Source organism: Natator depressus, chromosome 4 (assembly GCF_965152275.1).
Source record: "Natator depressus isolate rNatDep1 chromosome 4, rNatDep2.hap1, whole genome shotgun sequence".
NCBI classification, from domain to species: Eukaryota; Metazoa; Chordata; order Testudines; family Cheloniidae; genus Natator; species Natator depressus.
The window spans coordinates 140,997,624-141,023,700 of NC_134237.1; the positions used below are offsets into that span (position 1 = coordinate 140,997,624).

The window sequence follows — 26,077 nt, forward strand, 5'->3', positions numbered from 1 at the left end:
GATGAAATTTGGTAAAGACAAGTACAAAGTAGTACACTTAAGGAAAAATTAAAGGCACAGCTACAAAATGGGGAATAACTGGCTAAGCAGTAGTACTGCTGAAAAGATCTGGGGGTTATAGTGGATCAAAAATTGAATATATGTCAACAATGTAATGCAGCTGTGAAAAAGGCTAATATCATTCTGGGGTGTATTAACAGGGGTGTTGTGTGTAAGACACTGGAGGTAATTGTTTGCTCTACTTGGCACGAGTGAGGCTTCAGCAGGAGTACTGTGTCCAATTCCAGATGCCACACTTTAAGAAAGATGTAGACAAATTGGAGAAAGTCCAAAGGGGAGCAACAAAAATGATAAAAGGTTCAGGAAACCTGACCGATGAGGAAAGGTAGAAAAAAAAAAACCAGGCATGTTTAGTGTTGAAAAACGAAGCCTGAGGGGGGACCTGATCACAGTCTTCAGATATATTAAGGGCTGTTATAAAGAGGACGGGGATCAGTTCTCTCTGTCTGCTGAAGGAAGGACAAAAAATAATTGACTTAATCTGCAGCAAGGGAGATTTAGGTTAGATATTAGGAAAAACTTTCTAACTATAAGGATAACACTGGAAGAGGTTTCCAATGGAGGATGGAGGTCTTAAAGAACAGGTTAGACAAACACCTATCTAGGTATACTTGCTCCTGCCGCAGCCTATGGGGCTGACTCTCGAGGTCCCTTCCAGCCCTACATTTCTATGATATAGGTTATTCTCTGCAAGGCTGTTGCCTCCCTGCTTCTGCTCCATGACATGATGCCTCTGCACCACAAAGCTGCACTGGTTTCAATATCATGTCATTGCAAACTCCTGTCTAATTTGCTGCGCCGTGCCCCTGTCTTCCTTGGCTGTTCCTGCTTCCCCAATTTCTCCTTCCCGTTGAGAGGCTGTATTTCAGGCAATTTTTTCCTTGGGTGAATTAGATTAATAGATTTTAAGCTCTGAAGGGACCATTATGGTCATCTAGTCAGACCTCCTGGGTAACGCAGGCCACAGACCTTCACCCAGTAAACTCTGCATAAGGCACAGAACTTCTGTCACGCTAGAGCAGATCTTTCCAGTCTTGATTTAGAAACTCCAAGTGATGGAGAATCCGCCACGTCCCTGGGTAAATTGTTCCAACTGTTAATTACCATCACCGTTGAAACTTGTGCCTTATTTTAGTCTGAATTTGTCCAGCTTCAGCTTCCAACCATGAGATCTTGTTCTGCCTCACACTGAGACTAAAGAGCTATCTGCTGTCAGAAATCAGTCACTGTTGCAACTCTAACTGCACCTCTGTCCCCTTCGCGGCCTCTCTGAGGGCAACCCCTCAGTTGTCAGGTCTCCTACCTTTACCTCACCTGGGGTGGACGCATACAATTCTCCCATTTTTAGACCTGGCCTTGGGCTACACCGTGCATACACACTGTGCATCCACCATGCATACACACTGGTGCAGTTCTTCCCTTTGGGAGTTTGACCCGTGGTGAGTACAGTACCCAGACAGCCTTCTGAAACCAAGCATTGTTTAATTTTAATAGTAGGAGTAAAGCATTTAGAGGAAAAGATTTTAAAACAACAGTCTATGCGCATGTCTGTCTTACCTACCAGCTCACCATCTCCTGCTGGTAACCTAGACAGACCTCGACTGCCTGTGTGAGTTTGAACAGTACCTCAGCAGCTACCTCCCCTCTGGGAAGAGAGAATCTCTTTTTGTTCCTTTGTCCTTTTCAGTCCCCACTTTTGGCCCTGCTTGTCCAAACCAGTTCAGTAGACTCCACAGGAGGTCAAGGTAGAACCTTCAGAGCCAATGCCCCCTCAGTTCCAAGGGCTGATTGCCTGCTCGCATTCTCCACCACATGAAAGCTGCTGGCCTGTCTCCTGAGACCACGAAGGACTCACTGCCATGCCTAAATCTTTCAGGCCCTTCTTCCAGGACACCATTTTGTTAATTCAAACAAAATTCAAAATAACAGTACAAAACTCACAATCTATGCAGGCTGCAAGGACCCAGGGGCCTTTTGCTCTGGTCCGCTCTGCTCTCCCCTCTCTCTCTACTCCAGGGCCAGTCACAAGAGCAAACCTCCCTCTTGCAATGGTCCTCCAGCTGAGCTCTCCTTCGTTTATAGGGATCACCTGACCCCTTCCTGGCTGGATATGATAATCAAACAGGGCTGGATGGCCCCAGGCCTCTAGCCTTTAAAGGGGAAGCCCACCTTGTTACAAACCCAATATAGGTCATACAGTATTCATAAATTATTAGAGTGGCTCCATGTCCATCACAATCTCTTCCCTGCATTGGCACTTGTAGATGGTAATCTAGTTGCCTCTTAACCTTCATTTGGATAAACTAAATATATCTAACTTCTTATGCTTCTCACTAGACGGCAGGCTTTCCAGAACTTGAGTCATTCGAGGGTTCTTTACTGAACCCTTTCCAATTTTTAACATCCTTTTTGAAGTGTGGACACAAGAACTGAACCCAGAACTCCAGTAATGGCCTCACTAATACCACTCCCTGCTCCTATTTGACATTCCTTTGCTTACACACCCAAGGATCATGTTTTATTTATTTTCTGCCATGATCCCTAAGTCCTTTTAATTGTACCTGCATTCCAGGACACATTCCCCCATCTTATAAGTGTGACCTACATTCTTTGTTTTTAGATGTATGACCTTGCCTTTGGCTATGTTAAAACTCATGTTTTTAAAATGAACTTCCTTATCAAACTATCCAGGTCAGCCTGTATAGGTGACCAGTCCCCATCATTATTTACTACTCCTCTAATTTTTGTCTCATCTACAAATTTTGCTAGCAATGATTTTATATTTGCTTCTAGATCACTGATAAAGATATTAAATAGCATTAGACCAAGAACATATCCGTGTATGGCTCCACCAGAAACACCATCACTCAATTACAATTCCCTATTTATGATTACTGTGATGGGTTTGGTCACAGAGACCCCCTTGGGACTGTCACCTGGCATGTTGAGATTACCTCTGAGCCGGTTTTCCCTGCCAGCTTGGCACTCCAGAACCTTGCCTTGTTGAGTCAGACACACTAGCCTGCTGCAACACAGACCCAGGTCTGGTCCACGCCCCCAGAGCTGCAAACTTTAACCAAAAACTGCTCAGCAGGTCACCTAACTCCAGCACCCAGACACCCAGTTCCCAATGGGATCCAAACCCCAAATACATCCATTTTACTCTGTATAAAGCTTATACAAGGTAAACTCATAAATTGTCCACCCTCTATAACACTGATAAAGAGATATGCACAGCTGTTTTCTCCCACAGGTATTAATCACTTACTCTGGGTTTACTAATAAACAAAAGTGATCTTATTAAGTATAAAAAGTAGGATTTAAGTGATTTCAAGTAATAAGAGGCAGAACAAAGTAAGTTACCAAGCAAAAGAAAACAAAACATACAAGTCTAAGCTTAATACATTAAGAAACTGTGATAAAGTTCCTCCTCTGCCTTGGTGGGTCCTGCGCTTATTGGCAGATTTGCTTGCCTCAGAGATTCACGGCAGCCCTCAGCTTGGCCACTTTGCTAATGGCTCAAACCTGCCATTCATTCAGCTAACCTCATCACTGGCCAGCATGAGGAAAAGGAAGGAGAACAATCCCCACAGTCTCTGCTGGTCCACCTAGTGGGTCAGGGGACAGGTCAGGGACTTTCCCCTCTGGTGGGACACACAGTGCAGGTCAACTCCTCCTGTATCCAACAGGGAGTTGGGGCAATGGGAGGAACCCAGGCCCGCCCTCTACTCTGGGTTCCAGCCCAGGGCCCTGTGGATCACAGCTGTCTACAGTGTTTCATGTAACACCTGTGTGACAGCTACAACTCCCTGGGCTACTTCCCCATGGCCTCCTCCCTACACCTTCTTTATCCTCACCACAGGACCTTCCTCCTGATGCCAGACAGCATTTGTACTCCTCAGTCCTCCAGCAGCACACCCTCTCACTCTCAGCTCCTTGCGCACCCCTCACTGACTGAAGTGAGGTCCTTTTTAAACCAGGTGCACTGATTAGCCTGCCTTAATTGATTCTAGCAGCTTCTTCTTAATTGGCTCCAGGTGTCCTAATTAGCCTGTCTGCCTTAATTGGTTCCAGCAAGTTCCTGATTGTTCTGAAACTGCCCGTTACCTTACCCAGGGAAAAAACCTTTTGTAGTGAAACAGCCCACCTTGATTATCCCTACAAAAGGTTTTTTCCCCCCTGCTCTCCTGCTGGTAATAGCTCACCTTAAGTGATCACTCTCCTTACAGTGTGTATGGTAACACCCATTGTTTCATGTTCTCTATGTATAGAAATCTCCCCACTGTATTTTCCACTGAATGCATCCGATGAAGTGAGCTGTAGCTCACGAAAGCTTATGCTCAAATACATTTGTTAGTCTCTAAGGTGCCACAAGTCCTCCTTTTCTTTTTATGAAGTCTAAGTATATTACGTCAACACAGTTACTGCTATCAACCAAATTTATCAAAAAATGCTGAGTCATACAGGTTGAATCTTTTATGTCCTGCCCATTCTGATGACACACTTTGGATTTTAGGGTGACATCAGGAAATTGGAGGACGCCAGCTCTTACCTGAATCTGCCTTTTACGAGAAGTCTGTTAGAGTCAAAGACCCTTTCTGGTTCCTCATTCCGAGTGAGCGGTGGCATGGCTGGTATGGGCATACCTTCCCGGGACAGCTTCCAAATCTCCACCCTCGTCTGCTCCACCAAACTAACCCAGAATGGTATGTAGGAGTTTTCCCCTGCTTTCAGCTTTCAGGTTTCACCACAAACTTCAGTGTGACACTTCTGCAGTATGCTAGCGTGACACTGCCACACTCTTAAATAAGCTGTATTCACTTCCTACACATCTGTATGTGTTTGTCCACCCTGCACACAGCTGCACAGCCCATCAGCCCCCTTCAGGATATCCTTTATGATACAGCTGTTAGTTACAGGGTATAAACACACATGTATCAGCATCCACGGGCAGCCTCTTGCCTGTGAGGAAAATGTTTGGGAAATTGCAAGGGGTCAAGCCAGAGTCAGTAGTGAGAAGACAGAGCCACAGCTCAATCCAGAGGTCAGGAACTGGAGTAAGCAGGGTAGCAGGGAAAGAAGGGTTCAAGGCAAGGGCAGGACAGAGGCAAGACTGGGTGCAAGGCAGGAGCAGCAGGAACAAGGTAACACAAGAGCAGGCACAATGTTGGGCATGAGCATTGAGAAGCCAGTTAGCTGCAGCTGCTGGCTTAAGAGCTGGCCTGCTAGACCCTCCAGCCAATCAGGTGATGTGGCCAGTCAGGCAGCCTGCTACAGGCCAGCTGTACTGATGAGGCTGCCTGGAGACTAGCTCTGCTGCAGGCCCTCACAGTGCCCCCCTCCCCATTGAGGGTGCCGTCTAGGGGCCTTGGGGCCTGGTTTCTTGGGGTACATGTGGTGAAAGGCTTGCAGGAGATCTCGGGCATGGATGTGTCCTGCAGGTTCTCAGGAACATTTGTCTGAGACGTACCTGTCCCAGTCAATTAGATGCCCAGCAAGAGTCTAGAACAGGGGTGGGCAAACTACGGCCCATGGCCACATCTGGCCCGCCAGCCGATTTAATCCGTCCCTTGAGCTCCCGCTGGGGAGTGGAGTCGGGAGCCACTCTGTGTGCTTGTGCCATGGCTCTGTGCGGCTCCTGGAAGCAGTGGCATGTCCCCCCTCCGGCTCCTACATGTAGGGGCAGCCAGAGGCTCTGTGCGCTGCCCCCACCCCAAGTGCTGCCTCCGCAGCTCCCATTGCCGCCTGAGAACGGGGCAGCATGCAGAGCCGCCTGGCTGTGCCTCCGCATAGGAGCGAGAGGGGGGGAAAGTGCCACACCTCCAGCCAGAGCTGTAGCTCACAAAAGCTTATGCTCAAATAAATTGGTTAGTCTCTAAGGTGCCACAAGTACTCCTTCTAAAAATTATTATTCAAGAATCCCTTCCCACTGCATACTCCTCTTCCACCTATAACTGTTTGGGGCCAAGAAAAATAAGTGGTTCGATATATTCTAGCTCAGGGGTGGGCAAACTTTTTTGGCCCGAGGGCCACATCTGGGTATGGAGCTCATGCTCAAATAAATTGGTTAGTCTCTAAGGTGCCACAAGTACTCCTTTTCTTTTTGCGAATACAGACTAACACGGCTGTTACTCTGAAACCTGTCAATTTTTAGAAGGGAGATGTAAAAACAGTGTAAATCTTGAGGGAATCTTGTAGCTGTAACTTGAACTTGAACATAACAGGGTGAATCTGTTTTGTGATTTGGAAAGACCTTGTGTATGGATAGTCCAGCTTTGCAGAGAGGCAAGTTGATCACAGATTCCAGGCAGACAACCACTCCTTATCCCCTACCCCAAAACCAGGGATTGGCTGGCGGGACTGGTTGGCATACCATTCATAAGTTGTCTTGGTGATTTTTAACTGCCCTGGAGTTCTTGGTTTACCTGTTGGTTGTGGACCATGATTTTGTTAGTGGCAAGCATTGACAATTTGGCGAGGATCTCTGTATGAGCACAATGGTGGAAAGTATAGTTAGCAACAAAAAGAGTCTTGCTTGCTGGAGGCATTTCTAGCATTGATGTAAAAGTAAACTTGGCGTGAGGTGAGGAATCAGGGACAGCCAATTATCTTGATGATAAGTTTAGAAAGTAACGTAGGTACTGTTCAAGGACTTGATTGACCCACTCTGCCTGACTCTTGGTGCTTGTATAAAAGGTCATTGAGGTTAGGGTGTCAATACTCAGATGGCATAGAAATAAACTGGACTTCTTGGTCAGATACCATGCCTGTAGGCAAGCCGTGGAGACAAAAGATGTTGTTCACAAACACACAAACTGTCTCCTGAGCAGAAGCACCTGGCATGGAACAAAATGTGCCAGCTTGGGTAAGTGGTCAACCACCAATAGAATAGTACTGTGGCCTTGGGAAGGTGGTAATTCTATGATAAAGTCCATGGGAAGGATGGCCCAAGTCCAGGGCAAAGTGAGTAGGGGCTGGACGAGACCCAGCAGTCTTGAATGGGGCAATCTTAGTCCAGGTGCAAAGATCACAGGAATCTACACAGGACGCAACAGAGGTGCATATTGCTGGCCACCAAAACTTCCTGGAAACCAGGTCTTGAATGTTTGAATGGCCAAAGTGGCCTGCTAGGGGAGCATGATGGCAGAATTTTAGGATTCGAAGCAGAGTGATCCCTTCAGGCACATAGATGTGTCCCTCATGTTATAGGATCCCATTCTGGAATGTGAAGACTGCAGAGGTCTGATCCTGGTCAAGGTCTAAGACTTGATGGGTTCACTAAGTAACAGAGTGGATGATGCATAACAGGTTGGAGGTTACTGTTGACTAATACACGCTGACTAGCATACATATATATTGTGTTAATAATACTACCCACAATATATATCCCAAGCATTTAAGTATGCATATTATTAAGCATTAATATAGCAGTTATATAGCCCAAATTGGCCTGTGATAATCCTGTTCACTTACGTTAAGTATCCCATACCATCTTACATTAACTGAAGTAAACTTTGACTTAAAGAGATAGGAAAACTGTCAGTATCAGGACATATAACTGGTTTTCTCATAGCAACAAAAAGAGTTAGCCTCAGAACCCTATTTACCCTAATACAGGCCTAGGAGGGTTCTTTTTGCCCCCTAGGACCTGGAATACATGTACTCAGAGCAAAGGTAAGGGTGCATCCACTGTGTATATACACCGGTGCAGTTTCTTCCCTTCAAGAGTCTGACCAGTGGTGAGTACAATATCCAGACAGCCTTCTGAAACCAAGCATCGTTAAATTTTAATAGTAGGAACAAAGCTTCTTTTTCGAGGAGTGTCCACTTTAGATGTCTTGATGCCCTACTGGAGAGTGATAAACCTTATGAGGGCAAGCTCGAACGGATGCTCACAGAGCAAAGTGAAACCCTCCACCTTGGCATCCGCAGAGCCGAAAGAAACTCGGAACCAAGCGGCACAGTGGTGCCACTTGCTGTACCTATGCCACTCAGCTCAAAGCCCTTGACACCAGTGACTACAATTCACATTCCTGGGCTGCCAGTAATACAATCCCCAGTACCAAAGTCCACAGTTCCACAACAATTCACAAGACATGCAGACCTAATAATCTCTTCAACACCTGAATTCCCTCTACTCGGTACCGAAGGTACTCCATCCAGATTAGTACTGAGCCACTTGAATACTCCATCTGGATCAGCTCCCCCTCCCTCCAGTGATGGTGAAGAGGAGGATGATGCAGTGATATATACTCCTCGTCACTCCTCACTGCAATCTGGACCATCTCAGCTACCAGCATGTCACCCATCTGCAGAGGCACGTGCTTGGTATGGGCACCCATAGGCACCACCCCACATGCCTTTCCCACCGAACTGGCCTTACTGGAATCTGTGGGCAATGTACAGGGCCCACCACTGCAGGCCTCCTCGCCCACCAAGATTGAGAGCCGCACAATCCCTATTACCACCTATCCCAGCATCCTCAGAAACACAAGAGGAAGTGACGGAGGAAACTGAGGACATATCTGATCAGGAAGCCTCACCACCTGCACACCTCTCATCTTCGTCACCAGACGAAACCATAATGCCCCCACAACTGGGGATGATTTTAAGGCCTTTCAGGTAGCAGAATCATTAGACATTTCTTTAAAACAGGTACCTGAATCTCAGCATAAGCTATTGGACATACTCAAGTCATTTCCATCAGCAAAGATAGCTTTACTGATTGATGATGCTATTATGGGGCCTGCAAAAACCATCTGGCAGACACCAGCAACAGCTCCCACATCATGCAAAAAATAGGACAAAAAATATTATGTGCCATCTAAAGGGGCTGAGTTTTTATTTACACACCCCACACCAATTCACTAGTGGTGGAGGCTGTAAACGAGAGGGGAAAACAACACAACTCTGGAATAACCCCATACAACAAAGATTGGAAGAGGTTGGATTTCGTAGGCTGCTAGGCCTATTCCTCTGCAACACTTCAGTTCCACATAGCTAATTGTGCAGCTCTCCTGGTGAAACACATGCACTCCATCTTTTCGAAAATGTCAGAATTTATTAACAATTTGCCTGATGATAAAAAAGAACAATTTAAAGCGAATATAGCTGAAGGATATCTCATCACCAGGATGGCCTTGCAGGCCTCTCTTGACTCCACAGACATGGCAGCATGATCTATCGCAACATCTGTGGTTATGTGCGGGGGATCCTGGCTCTATTTCTCGGGGTCCCCCAGGGAGGTCCAGGCAACAGTTGAGGACTTACCCTTCGAAGACCCAAAATTATTTGCAGCCAAAACGGATGAATCTTTCCACACCCTTAAAGACTCAAGGGTAACCTTGAAATCCCTGGGTATCTACACACCTGCAAATAAAAAGAAACAGGGCAGGTTTTATATCCAGAGATTCCAATCACCACCATACGCACAAAATAGACAGTATGAACAATGCCGCAAGCAAAGGCAAACCAGATGTTGACAGCCAAAAAACAAACCTTCAATGTCCCAACAATCCAAAACTAGACAGCAATTTTTAAGGTGTGGTTGAGGGCACGAGACAACCGCTTATTCTAATGCTAGAAACAGAAACTACCTCCCGACCATTCGGAGATTGTCACCTTTTCACCTAGTTTGGTGCAGCATCTCGACAGACAGATGAGTTTTAGAAATGATCCAAACTGTTTACTCCATCCCCTTTATCTTCATCTCACCCACCCTCCCTCCCCGTCCCTCTTCAGGGACCCCTCTCACGAGTCACTGTTGCAACAGGAAGTAAATAACCGTATTTGTCTAGGTGCAGTGGAACCTGTACCAATTCAGCACAGAGGGAAAAGGTTCTATTCAAATTATTTTCTCACGCAGAAAAAGACAGGCGGATGGAGACCCATATTGGATCTAAGGAAACTCAACAAATTTGTAAAAACCCAACATTTCAAGATGATGACAGTATCAACCATAATTCCAGTGTTAGAAAAGAGGGACTGGCTTTTGGCCCTCGACCTGCAGGAGGCGTATTTCCACATTACCATCCACCCATCACACAGAATACTCTTGAGGTCCACCCTAGGGAAACAACACTTCCAATACAAAGTACTAGCCTTTGGCTTGTCCACCACCCCAAGGGTTTTCTCCAAAGTTCCAGCTGTCATGGTGGCACACCTCCACAGACACGGAGTCATGATTACCTTGGATGATTACCTCATAGAATCATAGAATCCTAGAATATCAGGGTTGGAAGGGACCTCAGGAGGTCATCTAGTCCAACCCCCTGCTCAAAGCAGGACCAATCCCCAACTAAATCATCCCAGCCAGGGCTTTGTCAAGCCTGACCTTAAAATACATGCTTTAAAATACAGCCAGCTCTCCTGGACTCCTTTCCCCCTCATGTTATTCTCCCAGGGGATCCTGCCCATCAGTTCCCTGAGGTTGTCAAAGTCTGCTTTTCTGAAGTCCAGGGTCCGTATTCTGCCGCTCTCCTTTCTTCCCTGTGTCAGGATCCTGAACTCGACCATCTCATGGTCACTGCCCCCCAGGTTCCCATCCACTTTAGCTTCCCCTACTAATTCTTCCCGGTTTGTGAGCAGCAGGTCAAGAAGAGCTCTGCCCCTAGTTGGTTCCTCCAGCACTTGCACCAGGAAATTGTCCCCTACACTTTCCCAAAACTTCCTGGATTGTCTGTGCACCGTTGTATTGCTCTCCCAGCAGATATCAGGGGGATTGAAGTCTCCCATGAGAACCAGGGCCTGCGATCTAGTAACTTCCGTTAGGCACCAACACAACAAGAAGCAATAAACGCCACACAGAGTATGATAACCGTTTTCACGAGCCTAGGGTTATAGATAAATGTGCAAAAGTCTACAGCGATTCCCGTCCAGAAATTGGAATTCATAGGAGCCCGTCCCAACTGTTCAACAGCAGCAGCAACGCTACCTCAGCAATGCTTCATCACACTAGTCAGTTTAATTTAGACATTGATCAACAGCCCATCAACATCAGCCAGAACAGATTTACAGCTCTTGGGCATATGTCAGCAACAGCATTTGTTACCAAACACATCAGATTTCACATGAGATGCCTACAGGCCTGGCTTCGAACAGTGTACATCCTGCACAGGCACAACTTAAACGAATGTGTTACAATGCCACGGAGGGGCAAAGACTCCCTAAAATGGTGGACACATCCAAAGAACGTCTGTTCAGGAGTCCCATTTCTACAAAGAACTCCGACCATGACAATCACTGTTGACAACACGGGGTGCTACTACCCCTGAAATGGATCTTTACTGGCTCCCAGTGGAGCAGATTACTGCCATACCAGTGAAAAAGGTCCACAGTAATTGTCTTCAGTACACAGCAGTTTATTGAGAAGGAATTACATAAGTGGCAAAGGGTTATATTAAGCACATAACTCCTTTATGTTAGACATAAGTGCTATACATTAAGAGCTATACATTCCTCTTAACAAGTCTCTCTTTCACAAACATACACAAACAGGTCCTGCGCTAGCATCACACAGTTCCTGCTTGGCAAACAGAGAAGGTGGTTACCAATTTTATAGACGGCTTCTTTCCTCCTGGTCTGATCTTTTCAGCCCTCTGGTCTGTCTCGGATTCCCTCGAGGCCAGGCCTCAGCTGCCTTGAGACAACCCCTCTGGTTCACAGTCCTACTCGAGCCCACGGAGCAGAGGTTTGGCTGCTCTGTCCGGCAGCGTTGCTTCTCCAAGCATCAATTAAGGAATCCCCCCAACGGTAATTTACTTTGCTTGATTCTTGCACCCTTTTCCCTCGAAGGAGTCACATGTCTTACAAGTGCGCCCAGGGGACGTGTGGTTACAAATTTTTACCTAATTAGTATTTTAGAAGGGGCGGGAGGGGTGGTACTGAACAAAGATCATCCCACGTATGCTCCTATGTTGCTGGGGCATTGCTTAGGCTGAACGGCATGAATAGATATTTGTAGAAGCCATACAGAGTGTGAAAGATGGTCTTCCACTCATCTCCCTCATGCGCGTGCACCATGTTATAGGCCCCACCGGGCTGCCCATAGCCAGTCTAAGAGCTCATTTATAAGTGGAAGTGGTTTCATACAGTTAGCTTGTTCGGGGCCACATAGTCAATACATAGCTGCAAAGAGTCATCCTTCTTCTTGACAATGAAGTTTGGAGAGCCCTCTGGGGATGTGGACAGGTGAACGACACCCTTCTGAATGTTCTCCTACAAGTATATGTGGATAGCCTGAAGTTCAGGTTCAAAGAGGGCATATATCTGACCAAATGGGATCTTGGCTTTAGGCTGGAGATTGATCAGGCAATCAAAGTCCCATGTGAGGGCAGGATGTCTGCCTTCCTCTTCTCAAAAAACATTGGCAAAGTCACAATATTTGTGGGGGATCTCGGCCACATCAAATGGAGCTGTAGGGGGCGGTCAGGGTCCTAGCGGTCTTGTTCCTTGATGATCAGGGTCTTGCAGTGTGTGACATGAACCACAGAGCACACTGGTCTGGTTCTCAGGTCCTGGGAGGCAGGATAATCGGCATAGTGGGAGCTAAAGTGTAGGGTTTCCTGCCAATGAATGTGGGGGTCATGGGTGTTTAGCCAGGACATGCCTAGGATGACCGCACATGGGGGCCCAGAATAGTCCAAATTGGAGTGTTTCCTGATGCGCCGAAGGGTGATAACCATTAGTGGCAAGGTCTGGTGGGTTACTGTTCTGTGGAGAGAAGAGACCCATCTACAGTCTCGATCAGATCTGGTGGGAACTGCATGGGCCATGGCAAGGTTCAAGTCCTTAACATTACCTGAGGCCCCTGAGTTGGCTTGGGTCTCTAGGTGAATTTCTGAGCTTATCAGCAGTTGAATTATAGACGTATTTGGAGTTGCATCAGAAACTGACTTGGGGGTCCTGCTCTGCCCACTGTGGCCCATGGGTGCTATTAACTACTGAAGGAAAGAGAAGACCAGCTCTGTCTGGATTGATTCCTTGGAGCACGGGACCTGGTTTTTCCTGGTCCCAGTTCTGCCCAAGTCTTCACCAGACACGTCAAGGCAAGATGTCTGGGTTTCCCACAATATAAGCACAAGCCTAATGCCGGACATCAGCGTGTCTCAGATTCAGAGATTTGTGGACAAACCTGGTTGGCTTGCTAGAGCTCTGATGCCAGAGAAGTTTCAGAGTAGCAGCCGTGTTAGTCTGTATTCGCAAAAAGAAAAGGAGTACTTGTGGCACCTTAGAGACTAACCAATTTATTTGAGCATAAGCTTTCATTAGCTACAGCTCACTTCATCGGATGCATAAAGTGGGAAGTACAGTGAGGAGATTTTATATACACACAGACCATGAAAAAATACACATTGTAAGGAGAGTGATCACTTAAGATGAGCTATTACCAGCAGGAGAGTGGGGTGGGGGGAGAGAAAACCTTTTGAAGTGATAATCAAGGTAGGCCATTTCCAGCACATTTCCAGGAGTTAAAAAGAACATCTGAGGAACAGTGGGGGGGGGGGGGGGGGGAAGAGAGGAATAAACAAGGGGAAATAGTTTTACTTAGTATAATGACTCAACCAGTCTACTCCCAGTCTCTATTCAAGCCTAAGTTAATTGTATCCAATTTGCAAATTAATTCCAATTCAGCAGTCTCTCGCTGGAGTCTGTTTTCGAAGTTTTTTTGTTGAAGGATAGTCACTTTGAGATCAGAAATCGAGTGACCAGAGAGATTGAAGTGTTCTCTGACTGGTTTATGAATGTTATAATTCTTGACATCTGATTTGTGTCCATTTATTCTTTTACGTAGAGACTGTCCAGTTTGACCAATGTACATGGCAGAGGGGCATTGCTGGCACATGATGGCATAGATCACATTGGTAGATGTGCAGGTGAACGAGCCTCTGATAGTGTGGCTGATGTGATTAGGCCCTATGATGGTGTCCCTTGAATAGATATGTGGGCACAGTTGGCAACAGGCTTTGTTGCAAGGATAGGTTCCTGGGTTAGTGGTTCTGTTGTGTGGTGTGTAGTTGCTGGTGAGTATTTGCTTCAGGTTGGGGGGCTGTCTGTAGGCAAGGACTGGCCTGTCTCCCAAGATTTGTGAGAGTGATGGGTCATCCTTCAGGATAGGTTGTAGATCCTCGATAATGCGTTGGAGAGGTTTTAGTTGGGGGCTGAAGGTGACGGCTGTGGCGTTCTGTTATTTTCTTTGTTGGGCCTGTCCTGTAGTAGGTGACTTCTGGGTACCGTAGAAGAATCCCATGGCTGTGGTGTCATGAACTGGAAAATTGAGGTACGCTTGTGGTGCCGCTTCATGAGGCAATTGTCGATTCAGATGCACAAGTCAATCAGATAGTTCAAATGAGGCAGAGGCTCCGCCTGCGTGAGCTTGTCTTTTATATCATTTAATCCCAGGTGGTAATGCTGGTGCTGTGCTGCCTCATTCCACCCGACGTCAGAAACCAAACAATGAAATGAAGTGGCATATTTGGCAACGGGTCTGTTTCCCTGCTGTAAGGCCTGAAGCATTGTCTCAGTGGTCCGTATACAGTTGGAATCATCAGAGATAATGGATGTGGCTTGAATGAATTCCCCTAATTGTCACAAAACGGGGCTGGACTGTTCCAGGAGGGGAGAAGCCCAGGCCCAGGCCTCCCCAGTCAACAAGCTTAAGATGAGCCCCACACAGGACTGGTCCATTGGGAATGATTGAGGGCATAGTAAGAACAGGAGCTGATGTTCATTTGCGAACACCCAAAACGTGTCCTTTGCGCCATCAAATTTGTCAGGCAGGAGAATCTTCGGCTCTGGGGTGGGGGTGGAGTTGGAGGAGCCAACAGAGCAACGGCACCTGCAAAGCCAAATTCTGTGATTACAGGACAATTACTTGCTCCTGCACATTCTGGACAGCATCACCAGTTCTGCTGGGGCCTTAATGGGGTCCGTGCTTGCGCCAAGGACCCCTGGTCGTAATTTTTTAGGGCTGTTCAATCTCTCAGGTGACTGGGATGAGGGTGGTCTAGCTTAGTGGTCAGAGCAGGTATCAGACCGAATGGTTGGAGCAGGCTTTGGGACCCAAGCATCCGAGCCAGGGACAAGGGTCAGAGCCAGAGTCAGTAGTCAGAAGCTGGAGCCAAGGTTCAAGCAGGAGGTCAGGAACAGGATATCAGAGCCCAGGGTCAAGCTGGAGTCAATAGCCAGAAACCAGAATCATTAATCAAACTGGAGAGCAGGAACTGGAGCAAGCAGGTGGCAGGCAAAAAGGAGTTCAAGGCAGCGGCAGGACAAAGGCAAGGCAGGAGCAGCAGGAACAAGGTAAGAGAGGAGCAGGCACAGCGTTAGGCATGAGCATTGAGCAGCCAGGTAGCTGCTGCTGCTGGCTTAAAAACTGGGCCACTGTCCCCTTCAGCTAATTATATGGCGTGACCAATCAGGCAGCCTGCTGCAGGCCAGCTATACTGATGAGGCCACCTGGAGACTGGCTCTGCTGCAGGCCCTGATTCCTGACAGGTCAGTATTTTTAATCTTTCAAACTGGCCGGTTGAAAGGTGTATGTCTGGATGTTTGCTTCCAGAGTGTGGCCACAGAACATAGTGACCCAACAGGACCCAGAAGCTAGTGGAGACTTTCTGTTCAGTTTTCACAGTGGTCCTGTCCTAGAATGTGTAGTGCTTTTGTGTGCTTGCAGCTGAGGTCATGGCTTTTCAGGCAGTCTCTATTTAGGACTCTGTGACCAAGTGTGAAGCTTTAGCTCAGTGCAAGAAGAGAGGAGGGAAGCAGAGATAGATGTGTAGCAATCATATTCTCAGGGCAGCCATAGGCCTACCTGGCCATAGCATAAATTGATTGACATGCAGGCTGACCCTGGCTCCCTCTGAGCTGTGAGCAGATGGGAATTGGAGCAGGAGTTGCACTCGTTCAGGAGACTCCGTCACTCAAGGAATCCACCAGGCCACTTTTGATTTTTCTTTTGGTTTTTTGCTTCCTTTCTTTCCCCATGTAACATATGCAGAAATTAAATGCCACATCTCATATTAACATAGCACTGAAGCTGTGAAAGCCAGCAGGGACCAATTCTCCTTTCACTCACACCACTGGCACTCCATTGACTTCAGTGGAATTACTCCTGACTGGTGCAGGTGGGAGTGAGTGGAGAATCATGCCACGGTCACTCCTGCCAGGGTCATTCAGCTCCTTTCCTCATAGGGAGCATTTTCTGTTTCAGCAGAGGATTCAGTTCTGAATATCTTCATGCTGGCTTGGGCAGTGGAAGTGGGGGAGGCTGGTTGGGGGACAGGGAGGGCTGGCTGACTTGGAGGTGCAGCTAAAGGGCTCAGTCAGTGCCTAGGTCGATAGAAAATAAGGACTGACTGAATGAATGAGTTTGTTTCCATGCAGTTGACCTGCTGGGGCTGTTGAAGTGGCGGTCGAAGCCCAACCTCCTGGCTGGAAACCTCCAGAAGCTAATGAAGGTGGATGGAGGAGAAGTCATCAAGGTAAGAAGGGTCCTTGGCAGCCTTGGCAGAGCTTCTCCTGGGCCAGCCCTCTTTGTCCCACAGGAAGAACATCCCATATCCCCATTCCAAACAGCTGCCGCTTTCCACCCCCCTTAGAAAGAGAGAACTGGAAAGTGCAGATTCAGCAGGCAAAGCCTGGTGAGCAGGCCAGGGGAAGAGTGGGCAAGGGAGCTGAAGATATAGCAGTGAGGATATAGGCCCGTGCCACACTGAGTGGTGTGTGTAGTCGGCCCCAGCCTGGAACAGGGAGGGGTTGTCCTTTTCTCTCTAGCTCTGGGAAACCCCACCTGGGATCTGATGCTGAGCTCTGGGCACCTTATTGCCAGAGAGATAGTTACTGACAAACTGTCTGGAGCTCAGAGAAGAGCCACAGAAATATTGAGGGGTCACGGGCTGAGTTGTTGCTGGTACTGTAGTGACATCCAAGGGGCCTAACGGGGAATCAGGGCCCACTGGGCTGGGTGCAGCACCAGCAGAGGGAGGCAGATATGGGAAGAGACCAGGGAGCCACAACAACTGGGATGTGTGGCGTGTTACACTGACAGGAGGGGGTTAATCTGGGAAAGGCTGCAGATTTTGGTAGCTCTCAGAAACCACACTGCAGAAGGTGCACAACAACTGACAGTGCTGCCTAGTGGTCACGTGAGCACTGGCAGGACATCTCCCCATTGAAGCTCAGCCCTGTCCTTTGGCGTCCCTGCCCCAAGGGTTTCCAGTCCTCCCCTTAGCACAGAGGCTTGAGGGCTAGGCCGTTGACCAGTCACAGTCTTTCCCAGCCAGCCTTTCACTGAAGGTGAAAGCTCCTATTGTATTGCCTCTTGGAGGGGGTAGGGGAGCCTGGGCCCACCCTCTCCACTGGGCTCCAGTCCAGAGCCCAGTGGTGGGCAGCTACACCCTACATCTTGGGGTGGCAAGCTGCTGCCCCCTCTGCTCCCCCACCCCCTGAAACACTTCCTATCCCAGTCTCCTTCAGCTTCCCAGAGTAGCTCACTCCAGCCAAGTCTCTGACCCGCACACTCCGACCCCTGCTTCTCCCCTACGGGTTTGCACAGGTCTGTGTTGTCAAGTGCCGGGCAGTGAGCTCCTGGGCAGTAACTTCCCCTCAGAGCAGCCACCTGCTCCATTCCACTGCCTGCCTCTGAGCTGCTCTGCTCCCCTTTTTACAGCCCAGCCTCCAGCTTTTGCAGGCTTTGCAGGGGTGTCTGGTCAGGGCTGTTCCATAACTTCTTACTCTCCAGCGTGGGTTTGTATAGCCATCCTGCACAGCCTTCCTGCAGGTCATGAACGGCCAGTGACATGCTGCCATGATGCTTCTAACTTACCTTTCACTGGCAAATGGTAGCAGATATGCGTAGTGTCTGGATATCTGAGGGTCATGAACCATGGTGGAATGAGGAGGGATCAAATGAAACAAAGAAAAGAGGGAATTTAGGCCAAGTATGAGGAGAACCCTCCTGTCAGGGAGATGGATAAGGCTGGAAAATTGTCTTCCAGGGAAGGGCTGGGATAGGGTGGGTTAACTGATTTAAATCAAAGTGATTTAAATGACCTATTTTAATCATTCATTTCAGCAAGCAGGAAACCTTTTCAAGTCATCTATTTTAACCATGTTTTGCATTTGTAATTTTCCTAAAGAAAGGTTCATTCTCATTGGTTGGAAACCATTAAATATGTTGATTTTCTGCCAAATGTAGTCTTCACACTCAATTTGGTGCTTCTTTTTGCTAACCAGGAAAGAGTACACTGTATCTATACACATTAATTTAAGCTATTATATAGCTTAACTTGCATTTATTCAGCTTCTTCATTTTTATTAGAAAATGTTGTATTAGAAAATGTTGAATGATGCATTTCTTATTTACTTGATGATGAGTAATTTTTTACTTGTGATTTGTATCAAGCTCTATTTGAAATGGAAATTCAAATTCATTAAAATGCACACACAATTTTTAATTAAAACTACCTGGAATTTGCTGAAAACTGGAAAAAAGTGTACTGAAAAGCTTATCAAAACATGTTTTGCATTTAAGACTGATTTATAAAAGTTAGTGAATTGAACTGATTATTTCTGGTCACAACGTCCTTCAGGATTTTAGGACTTTTAGATCTCATCCTCTCGTACCTACTTTTTATACATAGATTGGAAGAGGAAAATAAGCGTTCCTGCTTTTTCCATTCCCAGTTGTTTTTTTAACTTTGAATGAACTGGCCATTAAATGGGACTAGTTGAATAAACTGAAAAAAAGAAAATATTCTCTGTACTTGCAGAAGAGGCTACTGCTATCAAAAGCTAGTGCAGCCCTTCAACAAACTCTAGTTTGAGTTCTGAGTGAGTCACTTCTACCAGTTCAATGCTTTGACTTACTTTAAAACTTGAGAGCAAACATGTACTGCTTAATATTCTTTTTTTGTATTTAATTTAAATGATTTTAATACATTATAATAAATCTAGGCCCTAACATAGGTTGTCAATTTAAAATTTAATTTTAAATAAAAAATAAACTTATTTATTTTAAATAAAAGAAATGATTTGAATAAAATCTGAATTTTTTAATTAAAAAAAAATTGTTTATCTCCCTAGGCCAGAAGCACTGTACTAGAGAAAACTGAGGGGAACAGATTATAAGGGCCAATATTGCGCAGGGACTGAGGAGTCTGTTTCTGTTCTTCTTCGAATATATGTCTCTATGGGTGCTCCACCGTAGGATGCGCGCACGCCCATGCACTCTTGACTGGAGACTGTAAAGCAGTGTCTGCGGGCCCAAGCCTGCGCAGAGCAGCTCCTCTTTCTCCCTTATGAGGCATGTAGGGAGCTGTGGACCTGCTGCCACTCACCTGCAGCTCGAGATGGAGCATTTTGCAGCTTCCAGCCTCTCTCACTTATTGTGAAATGTTCTTTGTTAGTTATTTACTTTGGTTATTTTTGTCATTTGAATTTTATTTCAGCACAGTTGTGCTTTCAAAGGAGGGTTACTCCTTTTTTCAGGACTTTAGTTAGTGCTTTGGCATGCCAGGTCATGCTGAAAACCCCACCTGTCATTTAAGCCTTGCCAGGCCTGCCACAGGTTTTTTTACCTGCAGCAACAGGCACTCTAGCTGTCACCAGTGTCTTGGAGATACCCACATCCCATTAAAGTGCAAGGTCTGCTCAGTGTTTAAAGGCAGGTCTAGAAAGGACAGAGAGGCTAGGGGGATGTTCCTCCTAATGGTACAATCCCTAGTTCCTGAGGGGTCTGCTCCCGTCTCCCCGGTACATCGGCCTGAACATTTCAGGCCACTTTGGTGACTATTGGAAACCAGTTAGCAGCCCCAGAAACTAAGCCTTCGAGGGGGAAAAAGCCTCTTTCACTTTCCAGATAAATGAAAAAAATCTCACACCTGGGAAACTCTGTCTGCAACTGATACTGAGACATCAGTACTGCATAAGAAGTGGTGTGTGGAGAAGTCTTCTACTCTCAGGGTAGCTTCTATCAACAGTGTGCCCTTGTTGCCAAGAAGGCCAATGGCATTTTGGGATGTATAAGTAGGGGCATTGCCAGCAGATCGAGGGATGTGATCGTTCCCCTCTATTCGACACTGGTGAGGCCTCATCTGGAGTACTGTGTCCAGTTTTGGGCCCCACACTACAAGAAGGATGTGGATAAATTGGAGAGAGTCCAGCGAAGGGCAACAAAAATGATTAGGGGTCTAGAGCACATGACTTATGAGGAGAGGCTGAGGGAGCTGGGATTGTTTAGTCTGCAGAAGAGAAGAATGAGGGGGGATTTGATAGCTGCTTTCAACTACCTGAAAGGGGGTTCCAAAGAGGATGGCTCTAGACTGTTCTCGATGGTAGCAGATGACAGAACGAGGAGTAATGGTCTCAAGTTGCAATGGGGGAGGTTTAGATTGGATATTAGGAAAAACTTTTTCACTAAGAGGGTGGTGAAACACTGGAATGCGTTACCTAGGGAGGTGGTAGAATCTCCTTCCTTAGAGGTTTTTAAGGTCAGGCTTGACAAAGCCCTGGCTGGGATGATTTAACTGGGAATTGGTCCTGCTTCGAGCAGGGGGTTGGACTAGATGACCTTCTGGGGTCCCTTCCAACCCTGATATTCTGTGATTCTATGATTCTATCTTGGTTCCTTCTGACACCTCTCAGCACTGTGATGTATACAGGACTACTCCCTGGGCACTGTTACTGTTGCCTTCTTACAGTTCCAAGGTCAGAAAAGCCCCTTTGTTGACCTCTCTGGTCTCACATTCACCATCTCCTCCCTGATCCATGTTTCCTGCTCTGGTACTGACGCAGGCTTTGAACATAGGCTATCATAACCCTCCACCAGCCTCCAGATCCCTTTCCCTGGAGGACCTTCTAGTCTCAGACGAACCAGAGTCTCCCCTACTAAGGAGGTCTACTAGAGTTCCTTCTCTGGTACTCCCCCGCCAGCTGCAACATGACTCCAACACGCACCGGTACTGCATTATGCACAGGCACCACAGACCATCCTCAGGTACCACGTACTTCTTTGGTACTGAGAAAAACACAAGAGGAATAAGAGTCAGAGACTGAAGAAAACTCCCCTACTTCAGCGAGGTCCTCTTCCTCCCCATATGAGGTAATAATGCCACCACTGCCCTCTTATGTTGATGACTTTAAGGCTTTCCAGGACCTCATGAAACACCTGGCAGACTCCATCCAGATTCCATGAAAAGAGGTACAAGACTCCCAGCACCCCCTGGTAGACATTTTAAACATCACCCCGCCCCAGGGAAAGTTTGCCCTACCAATTAATGAGGCACTGTTATTGCCTGCACATGCTCTGTGGCAAACACCTGCCACCACTCAGCCCACCTGCCAGTGGGCATATAAAAAATATTCAAGTTAAAGGAATGAATCACGTCTTCCACCATCCTGCCCCTAATTCCCTGGCTGTGGACTTGGTCAATGAAAAGCGTTACTAAAGCCAGGCTCATTCTAGACCCTTTCCTTTGGGCAAAGAGTCCAAATGATTAGACCTACAGGGCAGGAGGAGCTATTCATCTATAGCTCTTCAATTCTGAATTGGAAACCACCAGGCCTTGATGGTAAAAAGAGTCTAGCAATTATTCTAAGTTCACACACTTTACTGAACACTTGCCACAAAAAGACCAACTTCAATCCCCTGTCTCTGAGGGTTAGTTGATTGCAAAAGCCTCCTTGTGGACTGTTCTCAGTGCTGCTGATGCAACTGAAGACCTTGCCTTTGAATGGCCAAAGCTCCTCACTCTATATCCTTACAGATTCAAGAGCAATGCTACAGTCACTGGGAATTTATGTGCCTGCAATAAAGAGACATTTTAGCAGAACTTAAACTCCACAACGTTCCAGCATGTTCCAGTACTATGCACACCAGGCCTTTCCTAGCCCTCTGGAGCCTTTGAGGAAATTCAAACCTCAGAAACGTGAACCACCTCCCTTTACAACTACCCAGTCTACACCCCTGTATAAGAGATTGTTTGGACGCCTTGGTTGAAGGCGTTGAGCAACTTTTTCCCCAGGATCCTCTACTGTACAACTCTACTGTCCATCCCTCTTTTGGAAACTGACTGTTACACTTCCCACCTGCCTGGGAGCAGATCACCTCAGACAAATTAGAGGTGGTCAGTGTGGGTTATGCATCCACTTCCACTTTATTTATCCATCCCTGTTCCTCTCTAGGGACCCTTATAAGGTGATAAGTAACAGACAGGATGGATTTGTCAAGAACAAATCATGTCAGACGGATAGCTTTCTTTGACAGGGTAACAAGCCTTGTGGAGAGGGGAAAAGCAGTAAATGTGTTATAGCTTAACTTTAGTAAGGCTTTTCATACTGTCTAGCATAATGTTCTCAAACAAACTAGAGAAATGCAACCTAGATGGAGCTACTCTAAGGTGGATGCATAACTGATTGGGAAACGATTGGCAGAGATTAGTTATCAGTGGTTCACAGTCATGCTGGAAGAGCATATCAAGTGGGGTCCTGCAGGGGTAGGTTCTAGGTCTTTTTCTGTTCAATATCTTAATCAATGATTTAGATAATGGCATAGAGTGTACACTTATCAAGTTTGTGGATGATACCAAGCTGGGAGGGGTTGCAAGTGCTTTGGAGGACAGGATTAGAATTCAAAATGATCTTGACAAACTGGAGAAATGGTCTGAAGTAAATAAGATGAAATTCAATAAGGACAAATGCATCTTAGGAAGGGAGCCATCAGTTGCATGCATACAAAATGGGAAATGACTGCCTAGGAAGGAGTACTGCAGAAAGGGATCTGGGGGTGGATCACAAGCTAAATATGAGTCAACAGTGTAACGCTGTTGCAAAAAAAGCAAACATCATTCCGGGATGTATTATCAGGAGTGTTGTAAGCAAGACTCAAGTAGATTTCCGCTCTACTCCACGCTGATTAGGTCTCAGCTGGAGTAATGTGTCCAGTTCTGGGTGCCACATTTCAGGAAAGATGTGAACAAATTGGAGAAAGTCCAGAGAAAAGCAACACAAATTATTAAAGATCTAGAAAATGTGACCTATGAGGAAAGATTGAAAAAATTGGGTTTGTTTAGTCTGGAGAAGAGAAGACTGAGAGGGGACATGATAACAGTTTTCAAGTATGTAAAAGGTTGTCATAAAGAAGAGGGTGATAAAATTGTGGTCCTTATCCACTGAGGATAGGACAAGAAGCAATGGGCTCAAATTGCAGCAAGGGCGGTTTAGGTTGGACATTAGGAAAAACTTCCTAACTGTCAGGTGGTTAAACACTGGAATAAATTGCCTAGGGAGGTTTTGGAATCCCCATCATTGGAGACTTTTAAAAGCAGGTTGGACAGACAACTGTCAGGAATGGTCTAGATAATACTTAGTCCTGCCTTGAGTGCAGGGGTCTGGACTAGATGGCCTCTCAAGGATCTCAAAATTTTTACTTCAGTCTAAACAGATGTCTGTTTATTTTAAGTCAATTTAGATGGTAGCTCTTGGTAAATATCAGTCCTTTTGCAGTGAAGATTGCTCTCCCATTACCAATCACTCTTCAGCAGTTTCTGAAGATAGACAGAGTTGGCGTGATAAGCAGTCATCCAGTTAAAATGCCTATGAAATTTCCTATAGTAAGAGTGAGAAGCATAATAACTCTGCTATGTTCGGTAATAGGACTTTCAGTATTCTTCATAATTCTGAGTCTCATAGGAAAAGCCAGGAGAACTCTCATCCTGAGGGCTGTAGGAACAGTCTTCCTGGGCTCTTCTTTTTGGAGGACTGGGGGATTGTTGGTGGTGGCTTTTCTTACATCATTTGGAATTTTGTTTCACCACCTTCTTTTTCAATTCTATGAGTCTGTGATTCTCCCAAGGAGTTCTTAAGGCAGGAGGTACAATCTCTCCTGCTCTTGGGGATGATTGAACCAGTTCTACCCAAGTTTGTTGGAAGAGGGTTCAAGTCCAACTATTTCCTAGCCCTCAAAGAAGATTAGGATGGACACCAATCCTTGATCTCGGAAACTTGAACATCCATGTCCTTTTTCAGCACTTCAGAATGGTGATGCTAGCCATAGAATCATAGAACTGGAAGGGACCTCGAGAGGTCATCTAGTCCAGTCCCCTGCACTCCAGGCAGGACTAAGTATTATCTATATCATCCCTGACAGGTGTTTGTCCAACCTGCTCTTAAAAATCCCCAATGATGGAGATTCCACGACCTCCCTAGGCAATTTATTCCAGTGCTTAACCACTCTGACAGTTAGGAAGTTTTTCCAAATGTCCAACCTAAACCGCCCTTGCTGCAATTTAAGATCATTGCTTCTTGCAATGTAAGCCCATTCCATCATAATTCCATCCCTAGATCCAGGAAATTGTGTCATCGCCTTTGGCCTATAGGACGCCTACTTTCATGTAACTATCCACCCATCCCACAAGCATTTCCCATGTTCTGTAATATGCTCAGATCATTACCAGTATGGAGTCCTCCCCTTCGGACTCTCTACAGCCCCAAGCCTCTTTACAAAGGTCCTCTTAGTAGTAGTTGCCTGCCTACATCAGTGGGGCATCACAGCATTCCCATACTTGGACAACTGGCTCCTCAGGGGTTGGTCAGCTCTAGAGGTTCAGTTGGCAACCTCCAAGGCACTGGCCCTATTTCAGTCCCTGGGTTTCTGTGTCAATATGAAGAAGCCTACACTGACTTCGGTCCAGAAGATTGACTTCAACAGAGCTACTCTAGACTCCCTAACTGCCAGCGCCTGCTTGCCCAAGGAGTGGTTCTCTACTATGTCCAGTCTGATTTCAATAGTACAGTGCAGCCCACAAATAATTACAAGGACCTGCTTACAACTCTTGGGCCACATATATGCCTCCATATTCATCATGGCTCATGTGTCTCAGGAGTCTTCTGACATGGCTAGGACTGCGTACATCCCAAACAGACAGTCTCTCCAAATGCATCACCGTATCTCCAAAAGTTCTGGACTCTGTCAGGTAGTGGAAGGAGTTCCCAGTGAAGGTCTGTGTGGGAACTCAAGACCTTGTTCAAATTGCGACATGAACGAGTGAGGGTTATTTTCATAGCACTGTCCTGGCCAAGACAAGTACTCAAACCTCCTTCAACTCTCTGTGGCAATGCCTCTCTGTCTTCCCTTCAGGAAGGATCTCCTGCTACAGAGCTCAGGGACGCTGGTCCATCCCAATTCCTTATCCTTAAACCTGAGAGCATGGTTCCTAGATGGTTCTTGGCATGGAGCTAACCTGTCCAGTCAGTTCTCCTATTTAGCTAGAAACCTACTGTCACGGAGTCCCCGGGCGATGCTCTGGAACTGCTCCCTATGAAGCCAGTCAGGACTCTGGTGAAGTCTCTCTCTGTGAGCAGACTGTCTTCAGGGCAAAAAGCTCACACGGCTTCCACCTTCCTGGGTCTGACCTCAGAGCATTCAGCATCCTCTGCCCCTCCGTGCACTTCCCACAGTGAGTCTGCCCAGGCGGGGTCCTGGGGAAGCCAGAGGGTCCTGCCCCCCCAACTTCACAGTCAGACGTGACTCTCAGCCAGCCAGTACAACAGAGGTTTATTAGATGAGAGGAACACTGTCTAAAACAGAGCTTTTAGGTACAGAGAACAGGACCCCTCAGCTGGGTCCATTTTGGGGGGCAGTGAGCCAGACAACCATGTCTGCACTTCACTCCACGTCCCCAGCCAGCCCCAAACTGACTCAGTCTCCAGCCCCTCCTCCTCCTCTGGGCTTTTTCCCTTTCCCAGGTCACTGGATTCCTTTGTTGTCTAACCCTTTAGCTTTCACCTTGCAGGGGGGGAATGGCCCAGGCCATCAGTTGCCAGGAGACAGAGTGTCAGCCATTTATGTACACTGGCCCTTTGCTCTGCAACAATTACACCCCCTTATCCCACCACCTAGAGACTTAAGAAATGCATAGGGGAAACTGAGGTACCCCTACAGTATTCAGAGGAAACATTAAGAACAGTCTCACTTTGTCACACCTACTACTTGCAAAAAACTTACATTCAGAAGTGGAAA

General features: G+C 46.7%; 1 protein-coding gene across 1 annotated transcript in view; it reads left to right on the forward strand.

Moving 5' to 3' along the window:
- The window catches only part of LOC141986946 (dedicator of cytokinesis protein 2-like), a 334,430-nt gene that overhangs the window by 102,157 nt on the left and 206,196 nt on the right, over positions 1-26,077 (forward strand). Inside the window, exons 18-19 of the mRNA XM_074952036.1 lie at positions 4,577-4,766; positions 16,444-16,541. Coding sequence (XP_074808137.1) covers positions 4,577-4,766; positions 16,444-16,541 — 288 coding nt within the window. The remainder of the gene's footprint in view (positions 1-4,576; positions 4,767-16,443; positions 16,542-26,077) is intronic.